Genomic DNA, 15182 nt, shown 5'->3' on the forward strand with positions numbered 1-15182 from the left:
GTGTGTCTGTCCCTCCTGCCCTATTCTCGAGCCCCGACTTTCTCAGGAGACTCTGCTGCCATCCCAGTTCCCCCTCCGCGCGAGAAAGGTCACTGTAATTGCTGGGCACTGTAATTCCAAGCCTGGAATAAGAGTGTGAGAAGGAGGACAGGAGCCCTATGGCCCAACATGGCCTACCTCCATGCTGACATCTTGTTCTTGGGCCGCCCTCAGGGCCTCTGAAACTAGTGCCCAAGAAACATCTGCAACAGAAAGTGGTCAGTGGTTTAACCAGAATGACCAAAACAGTACCCTTTCTTGAAAGCAACAGGCAAAAAAGACTCCACAGTAGTTGGAAGACACAGCTCTTTAATAGCAGCAAGTCAGCACCCACGCCCCTAGGGGCCACCAAGCTTGGGTACCATTGTGAAGGGGAAACAAGGGTGAGGACACAGCACCAGTGAGAGGAAAGTGGCTGCTGGCATCCTGGGTGTCCCAGGGTGTCCCCAGAAAGCATAAAGGCAGGACGCGGAGGCCCTCCAACACATCTGGATGGCAAGGCCCCTGGCAAGGCCGACAAAAGAAGTGTGCCCCCAGGTGGCACAGTCCAAGAGGAGATTGGTGGTGGCGCTACAGGACAAGGTGGGGCCACCAAAACGCCACATCTTTCAGTCCTTCTAGCCGAAGGGAGGGGAAGCGTGTTCCACGACCCTGAAAACCCCAGACTCGGAAGCACTGGTTGGACATGCCCCAGGAGAGCAACTGGCACAGCGGTGCCCATTCCTTTGCCTCCAGCCCCGAAGGGATCTTTCTGGAAGCGGTAGTGCAAGCTAGGAGGCCACAGACAGAAGCGGCTTGGGGCCAGGGGACACACACTGCTGCCACTGTCTCAGCTTCCAGGGCCTCCCAGCTGCTCCAGGAGGGCCCTGACCTCGCCCTCCACTCGAAGCAGCTGGGCTTTGCGCCAAGGATTAAGGGTGGCTCCTCGGTTATCTTCCAGATCCCGCAGCAGAAGCTCCAGGTGGCGCCGGACCCGGCCCCGATCCCAGCTGTTGAGGTTCCGCTGGACTTCACCCAGGATCACTGACCAGTACTCGGACACTGCTGTCCCCTCTGTCAGCGACACCACGACCCGGGCACCGCCCTCAGTGGTGCTCCCCAGGTCCCGCAGGGCCTGGCGGCACTCTGAGCTCAGCTCGTTGAAGTAGAGGCTAGCAGGAGAGAGAACAGTAGATGCTGTTCAGCTCTGAGAAGAAGGGGCAGAGGGTGGGTGGACAGAGAGTAAGCGGTCTCATAACAGTTCCCCTGCTTGTGAAATGCAACGGGGTAAGTGTTTGCAATAAGCCAGAGATGGAGGGTGGTGGCCACTGGGAGGCAGGGATGATGCTAGAATTCAGTGGGACCAGGGTCAATAGAAATGGGGCCACTAGGACCCTAGCAGAAATGGTGGTGGAGAATCAGGGCAGGGGAAGGGCCAGTCACCAAGGGGTGGGTGGGGAGATGGGAGTGGAGGGCAAGACTCACTGCAGCAGCTCCAGGGAAGGGTGCTCCCGGGCAGCCTTGGCTAAGGCCAGGGCCGCTGTGTCGCCAGCGCCGTTGTAGGCCACATTCAGCTCCTGTAGCTGCTGGTTTCGGTCTAGCTGGGCAGCCAGCAGCTCCAGGCCCTCATCCCCAAGGCCCGTGTGCAGCAGAGACAGGTGTTTCAGCGAGGTGTTTCCCGCCAGCCCCTCCACCAGCAGGGCCACACCCGCCGCCGTCAGTGGGTTGTTGGACAGCCTAGGGCCACAAGCACCCCAAGGTTATGAGGGCCCCTAGCAGATGTTCTGTGCTAAGCACTGGGACTTGGGCCAAAACGGTGCACCGCTTGGGGCAGAGACCAGCCTGGACGCAGAGAAATGCAGGCCCAGGTAAAGAGAATGGAGAAACGGGGGTGAGGCTCACCGTAGAGGAGGGAGGGTGGGGTGGAAGCCGGCTTCTCCCTCCCCTCCTCCCGCCTTCCATTCTCCTTTGAGACTCCCCTCTTCCCTCTCCCCTTCCTCGTTACCATGTTCCTTCTTGCTCCTTTTTTCCCCCCCTTCCAGCCCCTGCTTCATCCTCCCTTCCTGTTTCCCCATCCCCCTCTCCCTCCCTCCTCATTCACCTCCCCTTCCTCCAACCCAAAATCAGGAACCCAGCGTCTGGGTTGCTAGTAAATCAGTCAACACTTTGGGAGCATCTATTGAGTGCCCAGCGTCATGGTCATCCTTGTGAGGCGACAGGGAAAATCCTGGGAGGGAATCAGTGGCGTCGTTACCAGGTAACCAGCCTGGGTGTTATTCCACTCCCCCACCCCAGGCTGCTTTTAGCCAGGCAAGAGGCTTTTTTAGCACCAATTTATGGCTGGTGGCATCTTTCCCCCTGCTTGGCTGCTTGTACTAGACGTCGTGGGGTGGGGAGTAGGTCAAGGTCTACACTCCCGCCTTCTTTACTACAGCATGGGTGCGCCTGTTCCAGGCATGTTGGGAGGTGGGGAGCTCACCCTTGACCTTAGCTGCCCAGCAGGATGGAGCCCCCTCCCAGGGCACTCACCGCAGGGTGGTAACTTGGCACTGGTCATGCAGCAGCAAGTCTCGGAGGTCCCTGCAGGCCTCGGGGCCCAGGCTGTTGAGTTGCAAGCTGCAGCAGAAGGTGGGCAGAGAGGAGGTGAGAAACCAAGGAAGGAGTTCGGCATGGAGCCTGCCCACCCACCGGGCCCCTCCCTCATCATCCTGCCTCTTGTAGTCCACAGCTGTGTCCCCTTCTGTAGCTCTTGTCACCTCCACCCGTACCAGATCTCACCCCAGCCCCTGGTCCTTCCTCACTCCCTTTGCTTTCCCAAGCACCTTCTCTTCCACGCGTGCACAAGGACAGGGCCTCACCCCAGCTTCCGGGCACGCAGGAAGACAGGCCTGAGCGTGCGCAGCCCGGCAGGATCCAGTTGGCAGGAGGCGAAGTTCACCTCGTCCAGGGCATGCCTTCCACTGCCCAGTACAGCTGCCACCACCATGCACTTGAGGGGTGTCATGCGCACGCCCGCCAGGTTGAGCTGGCGCAGGGAGCTGAGCACCTCGGCGGAGAAGCGCTGATTCTGGAACTCATAGTGGAAGAAGAGGTGGTCAAGGAGCTCTGAGGGGGGCAGCACCTGCCGGCCCAGCTTGCCCAGCTTCTTCTTGATGGCCTGGGCATTCTCCAGGGCATCCAGGGTCTTGATGGGGCAGCCAAGCTGAGCCAGCACTACCCGGTTATGGGCAGAGAGAAGCCCGCCCATGAACATGGGGAAAAGCTCAAAGACCTCATCCTCTGTGGGCTCGTCCGAGCGGCACCGGGGGCCCTCCACACCCAGGATACTGGCACCCATCTGGTCCAGGACGTCGTCATTGTAGTAGTCCTCCTCTCGGAACATCTCCAGCACCATGGCCTGGGCCACTGTCTCACGGCTCTTACCTACCACACGCCCGAACACACGTGGAACCACCTGGAAGAGAAGCAGGGTGAGGGCGCTGCAGCCTACTGCGTGCTGTTCAGCCTTCTGGCCTAAGCTTAAGGTGCAGTCTTCCTGACTGCTCCAGCTTGGTGATCTCCCTTAAACTTGAGCACGACTCGTCTGATCATACTATTCCCCCTGCTGCAGCACCTTCCGTGGCTCCCCACTGCCCATGTGGAATATAAAACTTGGCGTAATTTGGCCCCAATGTGACCTTTCCGGCGTCACCTCTCAACACTCGTCTCACGTACTCCAGACACTGGGAAATTCTTTCTTTTTCCCAAACACCCCGTACATTTTCAAGCCCAAGCGCGGTGGGAAGGAGTTAGCATATATTATGCATTCAGCTTGGTACCGGGCTAGATGGTTTAAATACATCATCATCTTCAACACCATCATCGTCATCACAGCAGCGATGACGGATGCTGCTCCTACTGCTTCAGACCCTGCACGATTCGGCCTCATGAAATAAAATTCATATTTTAAGGAAAGACAAGAAAAATTTAAACATGAAATTTTTCTCTGCCCATTTGGGCCTCCTCCCTCCCCTCCAGTGTGCATGGTGCATCTGCACTATGCATTTAACTAGACCTCCCCCATGGCAGAAATACCCGCTCAATCATAAAGATCACTTTTTCGCCTTCTGGCGCCAGCCACGTAACTCCTTAGAAGATAACATTCCTTTCTCAATCCTGTAAGGAGTCACAGTGACCCACCACTCGCCTTGTATATGCAGACATCTTCGGTGAACTTCATGTACAATGCCAATATATCATTTTCCTTAAAGATAGAGATTGGTGCAAAACAGACTGCTCAGAGACCTGAGGAGATACTGGGCCTCACCTTGTGGAAGATCTTAGCTTCAATACTTACTTATGATCCTATTAATACTACTAGCTATATTACTTGTATTTGCCTATTTTATAAGATTGCTGTTTCTTGCATTACCAAATGTGTGACTGAGTCTCAGATAAAATTAACGATGAGGGGCTTCCCTGGTGGTGCAGTGGTTGAGAGTCCGCCTGCCGATGCAGGGCACACGGGTTCGTGCCCCGGTCCGGGAAGATCCCACATGCTGCGGAGCGGCTGGGCCCGTGAGCCATGGCCGCTGAGCCTGCGCGTCCGGAGCCTGTGCTCCACAACGGGAGAGGCCACAGCAGTGAGAGGCCCGCGTACCACACACACAAAAAAATTAACGATGATTAGGTGACTTGGAACAATCGATCAAATATATAGTTCTATAAGATGAATGACTGTAATAGTGTAACTCTAGATAAGGGAAGAAACAACAAGAGGGAACCGTTCCTTGGATCACAACGGACTAGTAAGAGGTCCAGAGGATTTTGGCTACTGTTAATAGGGTCTAGTCTACTAATAGCACATTGAGTGACCTATCGGTGAAATCCTTGCCTGACCTGGGAATGAGCATTCCTAGTGCTGTGGAACAAATAGGTCACGAAATGCCTCCCAAACCTTGGTTGAAACTAAGACTGAAAGGGAAGGGATTGTAAAATAAAGAATGTCGCCCACCACCCAATTCTACGAAGTCAAGTCATCAGCCACTGCAGTCACTGGCTACAACAACCTTGAAAGGAATTCAGGGCGAAGATGAGGATAAGGTACTGTGTGCTTTGGGAAAACTGACAGAACTGGTCCTTCGATATTTCAGGAGAAATTTTTACGAACCCGGATTCTTGCATCTTTCCATACTTAGAAAAGCACTAAAACCATTAACTGAGATGTCTGTTCCTCGTGACTAGGTGCAATTTTCTACTGCGATGTGTGTTTGATTACACATACCCCCGTTGCCAAAATCACATATATTGAATACGTTGGCCTCCCTCTTTATGTCTTTGGCATAGTTCTCAAAACTCTCTGAGAGACTGTCTCCTGGGTTATAATCCTCAGATTGGCTTGAATTAAAATTTCCATTTCTTTCTTAGATGTGTTAGGGAACCGTTGACTAAAACCACCCGCCTTGGCCAGGCACGATGATGACCACTTGCATGAGTTGTCTCACAAGAGGAGTTCCCAATAAGGAACATGGTGCTGCTGTCAAAAACTAGAGAATTCAGGAGGGGCCAAAAAGAGGGAGGAGACGCCAGCCCCATAATATTGTCCTACCAACCTCCCAGAATCCTTTGCACTGGAATCCATCTTGGCTGAGACACGTGTGCCACCAGGAAGGACCCTGAATCAGACTAAATAGGGGCCAACAAGATGAATGGCCAGAGACAACCCAGAAACTAACCCCATTACCATAAAACCTGCGACTACAAGCCACGTGGCAGAGCAGTTCTCCTGGGCTCCCTTACGCCACTGCTCTCTGCCTGGGCGGCCCTTCCCAATAAAGTCTTTTGCTTTGTCAGTACGTGTGTCTCCTCAGACAATTGATTTCCGAGTGTTACACAAGCACGTGCTCTCAGGGACATCCCTGGTGGTGCAGTGGTTAAGAATCCACCTGCCAATGCAGGGGACACGGGTTCGAGCCCTGGTCCGGGAAGATCCCACATGCCGCGGAGCAACTAAGCCCGTGCACCACAACTACTGAGCCTGCGCTCTAGAGCCCGCGAGCCACAGCTACTGAAGCCCGTGCGCCTAGAGCCCGTGCTCTGCAACAAGAGAAGCCACTGCAATGAGAAGCCCGCTACACCGCAACGAAGAGTAGCCCCCGCTCACTGCAACTACAGAAAGCCCGTGCACAGCAACAAAGACCCAATGCAGCCTAAATAAATAAATACGTTTATTTAAAAAAAAAAAAAAAAGCTCGTTATCAGGCCCTGGAAGGGGTCCCCCTTCTGGCAACAGATGAACTATTGATCAATTTTTCACTGACAGGCCCCTGTCAGCCACGGCGCCTTCATGACAGCCTCTCACCCTCGCTCACTCTGCTCCTGTCCTCTCGGCTTCTCTCTCTCTCTCTCTCTTTTTTTTTTTGTTTTTTGACAGTGCCAAGGTTGTTCCTCCTTCAGAGCTGTGCCCTCTTCCTGGAGTGTTCCCCCCCCACACCCAGTTCTTCTGGCTAATCCTCCAGGGATCAGATTGAAAGCCCTTCCTGCAGAGAGGCTTTACTTCTCCCCCCAAACCAGTTCCCCCTCCCCGCTTACATACTTCCATAGCACCTGGAACTTTGTTTTCCAGGCACTTCCCAGAATTTTTAATCACATGGTTATGTTGACATGTTTATGTTGAGACTGTATGATCAGAAAAGGCAGAAACCTGGGGTCCTGTTGCTTTTTCCTCCGAATCTAACACATTGCCTGGCACTCAAATATTTGTTGAAGAACTGAATGCTTGGGAGGTTGGCGACACCAGCTGCCATCCTTGCAATGGTTCTGAAAGGAAAGGAGAGGTCCATTCCTCTGGCAGGAGCCACCAGGTTGTTTTGTGGCACCTCCTCTCATGTGTCTTCTTCACTTTTTATAGGCGAGGTTCCCACCATGGAGGTTATAGTGCCCCTCCCCCAACAAGCATCTGGAGACAAGACACAAAAACTGTCACTCTGGGAAAATGAATCAATAGGTTCATAAAGAAACAGATGGGACCCATCCTCTGCTAGGCAACCCTCCCTCCGAGAGGGCTTAGGGGTGTGGTGTCCCCTTAAGTAACTGAGTGGCTTTCTGAATCCTGTCAGGAGACCACAGCCTCTCACTGCAATCCAGATGAGGCAAGCAGATCCTCAAAGAGGTGGGTGGCCTCAGCAATGGCCATTACCTCCCTGCCTGAGGCAATGGTGTAAGAAGGGATGGGCTGCCTGAGACTGTTTCTGTGTTTAACAAACAATTAAATAGCGCTTACTATGTGCCAGGTCCTGCAGATGAAGACATTTAATCCTCATATGGGGCCAATGATATAGATTCTATTATTATCTATTATTATTCATTTAACAGATAAGGACCTTGGGGCACAGAGAGGTTAAGTAACTTGTACAAGGTCACACAGCTAGTAAGTGGCAGAGCCTGGATGTGAACCAGGTAGCTGCGTTACAGAATCCCTGTTTTTAACCCTGAGGCTTTGCTGCCTATAAAAAGGAAAACTTGTTAAAATGTTGTCAGCTCACCAGGGCTCTGCTTCCCCAAGACCGATTACTGAAACATTTCTAAAGAGGACCAGGGTTACCTAGCAAGGCGCCATAGCTTCCTAGAAATATCCATAGTACATCAATAAGGTTTGGCGTAAAGAGCACAGGACTCAGAAACACAAAACCTGCACTCAGATCCCAGTTATTCTCCTTACTATCTGAGTGACCTTGGTCAAGTTACTTAGCCTCTGTGAGCGCCAGTTTCCTCATCTATAAAAGGGATCATAGGGCTTCCCTGGTGGCGCAGTGGTTAAGAATCCGCCTGCCAACGCAGGAGACATGGGTTCGAGCCCTGGTCCGGGAAGATCCCACATGCCGCGGAGCAACTAAGCCCGTGCGCCACAACTACTGAGCCTGCGCTCTAGAGCCCGAGAGCTACAACTACTGAGCCCACGTGCCACAACTACTGAAGCCCATGTACCTAGAGCCCGTGCTCCACAACAAGAAAAGCCAGCGCAACAAGCAGTCCAAGCACCACAACAAAGAGTAACCCCCCCTCGTCGCAACTAGAGAAAAGCCCACGCGCAGCAACAAAGACCCAATGCAGCCAAAAATAAATAATTTTTTTAAAAAAAGGGATCATAATTATATTTCATTTACAAGGCACCCGGCAGACATCAGCCGAAAGTGGCTACTTCTTCCCATCAAAAACTTAGTACATCCGCCCTGCTCACAGCACAGTCCTCAGGCCTGTAATTTGGTTTCTGGAGCAGACCTGCACCCAGGATGGACTGTCCTAAGCCAATTACCAATGCCATTTATCCTCCTGGTATAAATGAATAAAACGGCATCTGCTTTATAAACCTGCCTCTGGTGATTAAGTTAGGATGAGACATCACTCCCAGCATCTAATCATCTCTGAGGAACAGATACAATTGGGTTTCTGGACCTGCAAAACACAGGACAGACCCTGGACAGTAGTGACCCCTGCTGCCCAGCAACAAAGACTAGGAGGAGAGAGGCAAAAAACAAAAAAAACCAAAAACAAATAAAAACCTATCCTTAGAGTTACGGGATTGTTATGAAAGTCTCTGCACCCTTAGATTCCCCTCCAAGCCTTCCCCAGCCTGCGGCTTCTCTCTCCCCCTTCCTTATGACCCATTCCCACTAAAAGCCAGATTGCCCAAATCTGAAACAGAGCCAAGAAGAGGATTCACGGTCATGCAGGAAGAAGCAGTTTCCTTCTGGGCAGGAGCAAGAGTGAACGAGGAGGATGGGGGCCGGCAGCCTGGGATCCTAGGGCTGTTACCTTGAGCAGGTTGAATAGCAGGGGCAGGGCCCGCAGGGGCAGCAGCTTGGCCATGATGCCCAGGACCAGGCTGACATCCTCCCCGACACGGCTCACGAGCTCGGCCACTTCCTTGCCCACTCGCTGCAGAGTCGTCTTCCGCAAACCCAGCACAATGTAGAGGGCAGCCAGGTATTCCTGCATGGCGGGCACAGTGAACACGAAGGTACCCAGGTGCCCTGGCTCAACGCACGGGGCCAGAAAAAACCTCAGGGCATCCCGGCGGAACACGTGCAGCAGCTGAAACTCCTCTTCCGTCTGGATGCCAGCTTCCAGGCAGCCACGGACATCCTCTTCAGAGAAGTACGTCTTGCGGGAGGACACCCCCTCGTAGGCCAACTTGCCCATGGTTCGGGCTGCATAGGCCATCAGGGACAACTTGGAGGGGTCAGTGCTATCCAGCATCTCCCCACTGAAGTTTAGATGCAGGAAGCTGGTGTAGATGCTCGTGAGGGTCTGGCCAGCTGGTGTGGGAGCGTGCAGGAAGTGCAGGGTGGCACAGACAAGCCAGCAATAGGAGGGCAGGAAGCAGGCAGTGGCGATCTGGTGGTGCCCCTCCAGGTTCCGGGAGAGCATCTGCACCAGGTGGTCACGCTGAGCCGGCGTGGCTGAGAACCCCCCAGCTCCGTGCCCGCAGTCTGGCTGTTTGAAGCGGAGCTGGAAGTAGAGCTTCTGTAGATTGGTATCGGAGAAGCCACAGATCTCGCCATAGCGGTCCACATACTTGCTGGGGATGCGGCCAATGGCAGAGGGCCGGGTGGTCACCAGAATGCTGGCCTGGGAAGAGCATGGTTGAGAGTTAAGAAAGACCCTTGTGGGCTTCCCTGGTGGCTCAGTGGTTAAGAATCCGCCTGCCAATGCAGGGGACACGTGTTCGAGCCCTGGTCCGGGAAGATCTCACATGCTGCGGAGCAAGTAAGCCCGTGAGTCACAACTACTGAGCCTGCGCTCTAGAGCCCGCGAGCCACAACTACTGAGCCCACGTGCCGCAACTACTGAAGCCCGTGCACCTAGAGCCCGTTCTCTGCAACAAGAGAGGCCACCGCAATGAGAAGCCCGCACACCGCAACAAAGAGTAGCCCCCACTCGCCACAACTTGAGAAACCCGTGCACAGCAACGAAGACCCAACGCAGCCAAAAATAAATAAGATAAACAAATTCATAAAAAAGAAAAAAAAGACCCTTGTGTCCTGATTGCCTCACTTGCCAGGGAGTCCCTGAAGACTGAGTGTTCAAGGATGAAGATAATGACGACCACAGTAGTTATAACTCACACTTACTGAGCACCCACTATGATCCAGGGCGCTATGCTAAGCACTTCATAGGCAGTATCTCATTTGTTCAGTACAACTCAAGGAGAGAAGGAAACAGAAGCCTGGAGAAGTTACTGACTTGCTCAGTCCCACGGCTTGGAAGTGGAGAGGCAGGATTTGAACTAACCCAGAGCCTACGTTCCTACCCATTAAGCATGCGGACTCAGGACACGAAAATCCTGAGGGGGCAAATTGGGGACAGTGGAGGCAGAGCAGGGTGCACTCACCTCGGGCAACATGTATTTGCGTAGCAGGTTGACGATGATGGCAGCTGGAGCCTCTGACTCCTCCGGGTCACTGCAAAGCCCTGTGCCTGCCAACCGGAAATCAAGGTTGAGGTGCTCCAAGCCGTGGAGCACAAAGAGCAGGCAGGAACCAGCAGCGGCCATCAGAGGCAGAATCTCCTTCAGGGGTGTGTAGCGCTGGGCCACAAGTTGGCACAAGGAGGCCGGCGCAGGGCCCAGGGATGACAGGTCCTCGCAGGAGAAGGGGATCAGCAGCTTGAAGGCTGGCAGCTGCCCGTAACACCAGTCCAGGACCATCTTGCGCACCAGCGTGCTCTTGCCTGTGCCCACTGTCCCGTAGAGCACCACCGTCTGCACGCGGCGCCCACAGGCATCTGGGTCAAAGAGCTGAGACAGGGCCAGTGGGGGGAGCCCAGCAGAGGGTGGCTGATGCTCCAGGGCCAGCTCAGCCAGTGGGCGAAGCAGCTCATCAGGGGTGCTCTCGCGGATCACAGGGTCTACGTGGACCGTGTCTAGCGCAAAGGTTGGGCCGAACTGGCGCTCTTCCCTGGGCAGCCGGCTGAACCACTCGGCCAGGTTCTGGCGGTGCCGCTGGATAGCTTCTGGATGGGAAGGCAAAGGGAAGATGTCAGGGAGAGGGGCTGAGAAATGCAGGAGCTTAAGGAGGTGGTAGGGTCAGGCTGCAGGGTCAAGACACAGCACCAGGAGATGCCAGGACCCACAGTGGTGCTGGACACACAGGACTCCCTCAGACTGTCCAGAAAGTTTGGACCCCTGTGGCAGAAAGTGGGAAGCCATGGAACGAGTGAGGGTGAGTCTGGGCTGACTGGCTGTATGATTATCCATGTGTGATCTTCACCTGACCGCTAGAGGCAGTGTGTTGAAGGTAGGGATGTTATATCCCTCCCAGTGCTTTGTACATCATAAGTGTGCACTGCATGAATGTTGCAGGAAGGGATACATGGGCAGATGGATAATGGGGCCAGGGAGAGTGGGTCCACTAATGGCTGATTGTAATGGATCCTCTATACCTCCTTCCTGCTTGTTTCTCTCTCCAAGCCCTTCTTCCCCACGTTCCCTGAACCCACCCCCACACTGGGAGCCCAGCAGCCCCTCTCCTCAGGCTGACTGAGGAGCCAGTCCCTTTACCAGCTGCAGCGATGCCCTGGAACAACTGTCCGTGCCTCCCTGATGGGGGACCACTGCCCGCTGAGCTTCCGTGATGGCGTATAAAGGCCCTGTGAGCAAGGAAAAGGGATGAGCTGGGGCTTGGCTACTGGGCTCAGGCTCTGCACAGGCTCAGAGTCCAGGCCTGCCTGGACTGATGAACTGCTGGCTTCCTGAGATCCAGGCCTGACTCTGGACAACCAAGTCCAGAGCCTCATCTGACTCTCATACCCTTCCCAGGGCCTGAGGTCTTGCCCCTACCCCTCCAGTCCCCCACTGCTGACTGCCTGCCTGGAACTCAGACTGACCACTGCCAGACTCCACCCACTTCCCACCGGTCCTCCCTCTGGCTGACCACTGTGACTTGTACTCTGGATGATATAAGCTAACTTCCGCTTAGGCCTGGTAGCTGAGTCTGTACCCTCTCCAGCCCCGGAAAACCAACTCTCCCCAGGAGATCAAGCTCTCTCCAAGTCCTGACCCTTCCCAGGCTACTCTGCTGTGCCCAGATGTGTCCTAAGGTATGACACTGAGGCCTCACCTCGGGGGCCCAAGGGGGCGCTCCCCTTTAAGGGGCCAACTCCAGTGGATCAGGAAGGGGATCCGTTCATCTACAGAGAGAAAGCAGAAGGAAGAAACAGCATCCAGAATTCACCCACATTAGCTCAACAATACACAGACCCCACACCTACATCAAAGCCCCATCATTTGCTCTCATAGCATCATGTACTGCCCCTTTGTAGCAGTCATTATGAAATTTTATATTTCATCATGTAATTATTTGATTAACATTCATTCACACACTCACCCCCATTCCTCCATGAGAGCAGGGATCACATCTGTTTCGGTTCACAAGTACCTACTTAGAACTTAGCATGGGGTCTGGCACGTAGCAGGCACTCAATAAATACTCATTGAATGCAAAATGAAATCAGACAAGTGTTCCTGGACTTATGTAGCTACAGGGACACTCAAAGATCATCTAGTCTGACTCCCTTAGTTTAGGATGGGAAAAAGGAAGCTCAGGGAGGTACGGTGACTTGTCCAAGGCCAACAGCTAGTAAATCACGGAGCTGGGACTAGCATGCCTGGTGTCTGGATCCCTTCTCTCTTGGAGGTGCCATCTGGACTCTGGAAAGGGAGAAGTGGCAACAGAAACCCCTGCTTCCTGCTCACCTGCTGGCTGGAGTACTCTTCCCAGACCAGGGCCCCAAGAGGCCCTAGGCAAATGGCAGCCCCACCTCATGGCAGGAGAGAAGGTCAGGGCCTGGGGGACTGAGCACACCACCTTCTATCCTGTTCCGCTGCAGGAAGAATGGTGTGAATGGACCCCACACACCCCCACTTTCCCACCCCACCTCTCATGCAGGCCAAGGGAGGCCCTTCCTCCTCAGGAGCACATCAGCCTTTCCTTAAATGCCAGCATCACCAAGGCCCTGGCCTGGCTTTCAGACCTCTCTCCTCTACATTCCCCACCTGAGTGATCCTACCACCCACTGGTTCTCCCCTGAGGCTTCACGATCACCTTTCTCCTGAATTCCAGCCTAGTGAACTGTTTATTTAGGTGTCCTTTACTTTGCTTGGCTGCCAGCACGCTCCTATGAGTCCGGTGTTCATTTTCAGTGGCTTTTCTGAGCCAACGTTTTCCAGTAACAATCATCTATTCTCCTCTGAAGTTTTTCCCTAGCTATCAGGTCCTTTTAGCTGAGTTTTAATGGTTTGATCATTTTATCTTCTCTGTGACTTTTACGTAACCTGCCTTTGAGGCTGGCATAAATTATAGATAAATGAATGAATGACTTCCTATTTGATATCTCCATATGGACATCCTGCCAGTGCTTCAAGCCGCACGCACGCTCGCGGAACTGAACTCAGCATCCCTCCTCCCCTTCCAGTTACTTTACTGCAAATCTTCCCAATCACGTGATTTCTACTCGAAATCTGACCTCTTTGTCTTCAAATCCTTCCCCCCTCCTCCACTTGTCTTCAAATCCTTCCCCCCTCCTTCACACAGTGGAAACAGCCCTGCCGGTTCCTCTTCCCAGTACTTTGACAGCCTGTTCCTATTGCATAATCCTTACCACCCTGTGCTAACTTAGACCCTCCTCCTCCTTAGTGGCCTCTGCCTTCAGTCTCATTCCATTACCATCCCTGATCCCAGACCCCAATCGCCTCCCTAAAATCCTAGGTTATGTAGCGTCCAAACACCTGGCCCACACCAGCTATTTTCCTGAGTTTCCCCCTGACCCGTACCTCACCGGCCAGGCTTACTGAATTCTTGCTCCCACTTCCCTAACTTTGTTCATACTCTTTCATCAGCTTGAAATGACCTTTCTCCCCTGTCAGAATCCTACCCAATCTTTTCAGAACCTGGTCAAAGGTCCTCTCTCCTGGGAAGTCTTTCCTGATCCCTCTGAGCTCCCTTAAATGAAGCATACAGCTATCTGGCACCTGGTCTCCACTGAGATGTGACTCCTTAAGGGCAGAGCACACTTAGGGAGAATTGGGTGCATTGGGCCCTATTGCCAGCAGGGCCAACCAGTGGAGGCGCAGCCTGGGGCTCAGACCAGGAGTCCCGGCGTCGGGGGCGGGAGTATAGAAGGGTTAAGAGACGGCCCTGGAAAGCTGGAAAAGCTTGGGGAAACTAGCTCAGTGGGATAAAATCAGTTGCAGGGCCTCTGACTCTAGATGGGACTGGCGGTGGGGATGGGGATATGAGGCCAATTGTCGGAAGATCACCGCTGGTCTCCAGGGCAGTGAGAAAAGGAGAGGGCACAGCAGGAAAGGTACGGGGTCTGTGCTCGCACAGGTTCAGAGCTCCTCCTCTTAAACTGGGTCCCAGCTTTCCTAGTTCTAGTTGGTTTCAGAGCCCAAGAGTAAAGCCCGCCTGAATGCCCACCTCTCAGAGCACCGGCTGCGCCCCACGCGTCCCCAGCCGCCAGCTCCTAGTGGCACTAGCCCAGCACCGCCCCGCCCCTGCTACTTAGACCTTTACCGCCGCTGCCCAGGCCCGGGAGCCGGTCGCCGGCAGAGTCTCCCGCTTGCTCCCAGAGGCCCCGGCGCGCACGGCGCTTCCTGCACGCCCCGCCCGCCTGCGCGGAGCCCTGCCAGCCCTGGCATCCGGCCCGGCAGCGGGCAAGCGCGAGCACGATCCCAGGCGCTCCAAGCCGCCGAGTACTGGGAGGAGGGAGATGGCGAGAGGGGCTAGTGTCCCGGAGAGCAGGCCCGGGGCGGGGACTTCTTCGCCATCTGTCTCTCCTCCCCGCACCCTCAGTGGTACAGCCCTCCATCCAGGCGGGCCCTGCCTCGGGGACTGCCCTCTGCAGGTCACTGAGCGCCAATTCCATCGCATTACTCACCCAGGCAGGGCTTCTTGTTATGCCCATTTTACAGATGCAGGAACTGCAGCTCGGAAGGGTGAAATGACTTGCGCAGGGTGACCCAACTAGGAAGGGGAAGAACAAGAATCCGGGGCCTTCCCGAGGCAACCCCCATCCCCCATCCCCCATCCCCAGGGCATTCTTCCCTCTGTGCCTCTTCACCGCTTCAGCCTGCCTCCTAACGGAGATCTGAGTCAAGGTCTTCTTGGGTCCTCCCTCTGTACCTG

The 15182-nt window shown here is 54.2% G+C and overlaps 1 protein-coding gene across 6 annotated transcripts; it reads right to left on the minus strand.

The window, feature by feature from the left end:
* Window positions 1-99: 99 nt before the first annotated feature.
* Window positions 100-14928, minus strand: NLRX1 (NLR family member X1). Of its 6 annotated transcripts, none has more exons than XM_027082062.1 (10): window positions 14571-14928; window positions 12117-12186; window positions 11558-11646; window positions 10391-11010; window positions 8812-9627; window positions 2877-3472; window positions 2548-2634; window positions 1504-1755; window positions 911-1190; window positions 100-242 (listed from the first exon to the last, which is right to left on the minus strand). In XM_027082062.1, exons 1-10 carry the CDS (start codon window positions 14920-14922, stop codon window positions 225-227), a joined length of 3180 nt encoding a protein of 1059 aa, XP_026937863.1. In that variant the 5' UTR covers window positions 14923-14928; the 3' UTR covers window positions 100-224. The 6 variants fall into 6 exon arrangements, with proteins under 6 accessions (XP_026937863.1, XP_026937865.1, XP_026937864.1 ...); XM_027082064.1 differs by lacking the exon at window positions 100-242 and adding an exon at window positions 12752-12879 and having other exon boundaries at window positions 642-1190; window positions 14571-14684; XM_027082063.1 differs by lacking the exon at window positions 100-242 and adding an exon at window positions 12752-12879 and having other exon boundaries at window positions 642-1190; window positions 14475-14587.
* Window positions 14929-15182: the final 254 nt, after the last annotated feature.

The sequence above is a fragment of the Aethalodelphis obliquidens genome, unplaced genomic scaffold (genome assembly GCF_003676395.1).
Source record: "Aethalodelphis obliquidens isolate GAN/ISIS:26980383/991018 unplaced genomic scaffold, ASM367639v1 scaffold46, whole genome shotgun sequence".
NCBI lineage: Eukaryota > Metazoa > Chordata > Mammalia > Artiodactyla > Delphinidae > Aethalodelphis > Aethalodelphis obliquidens.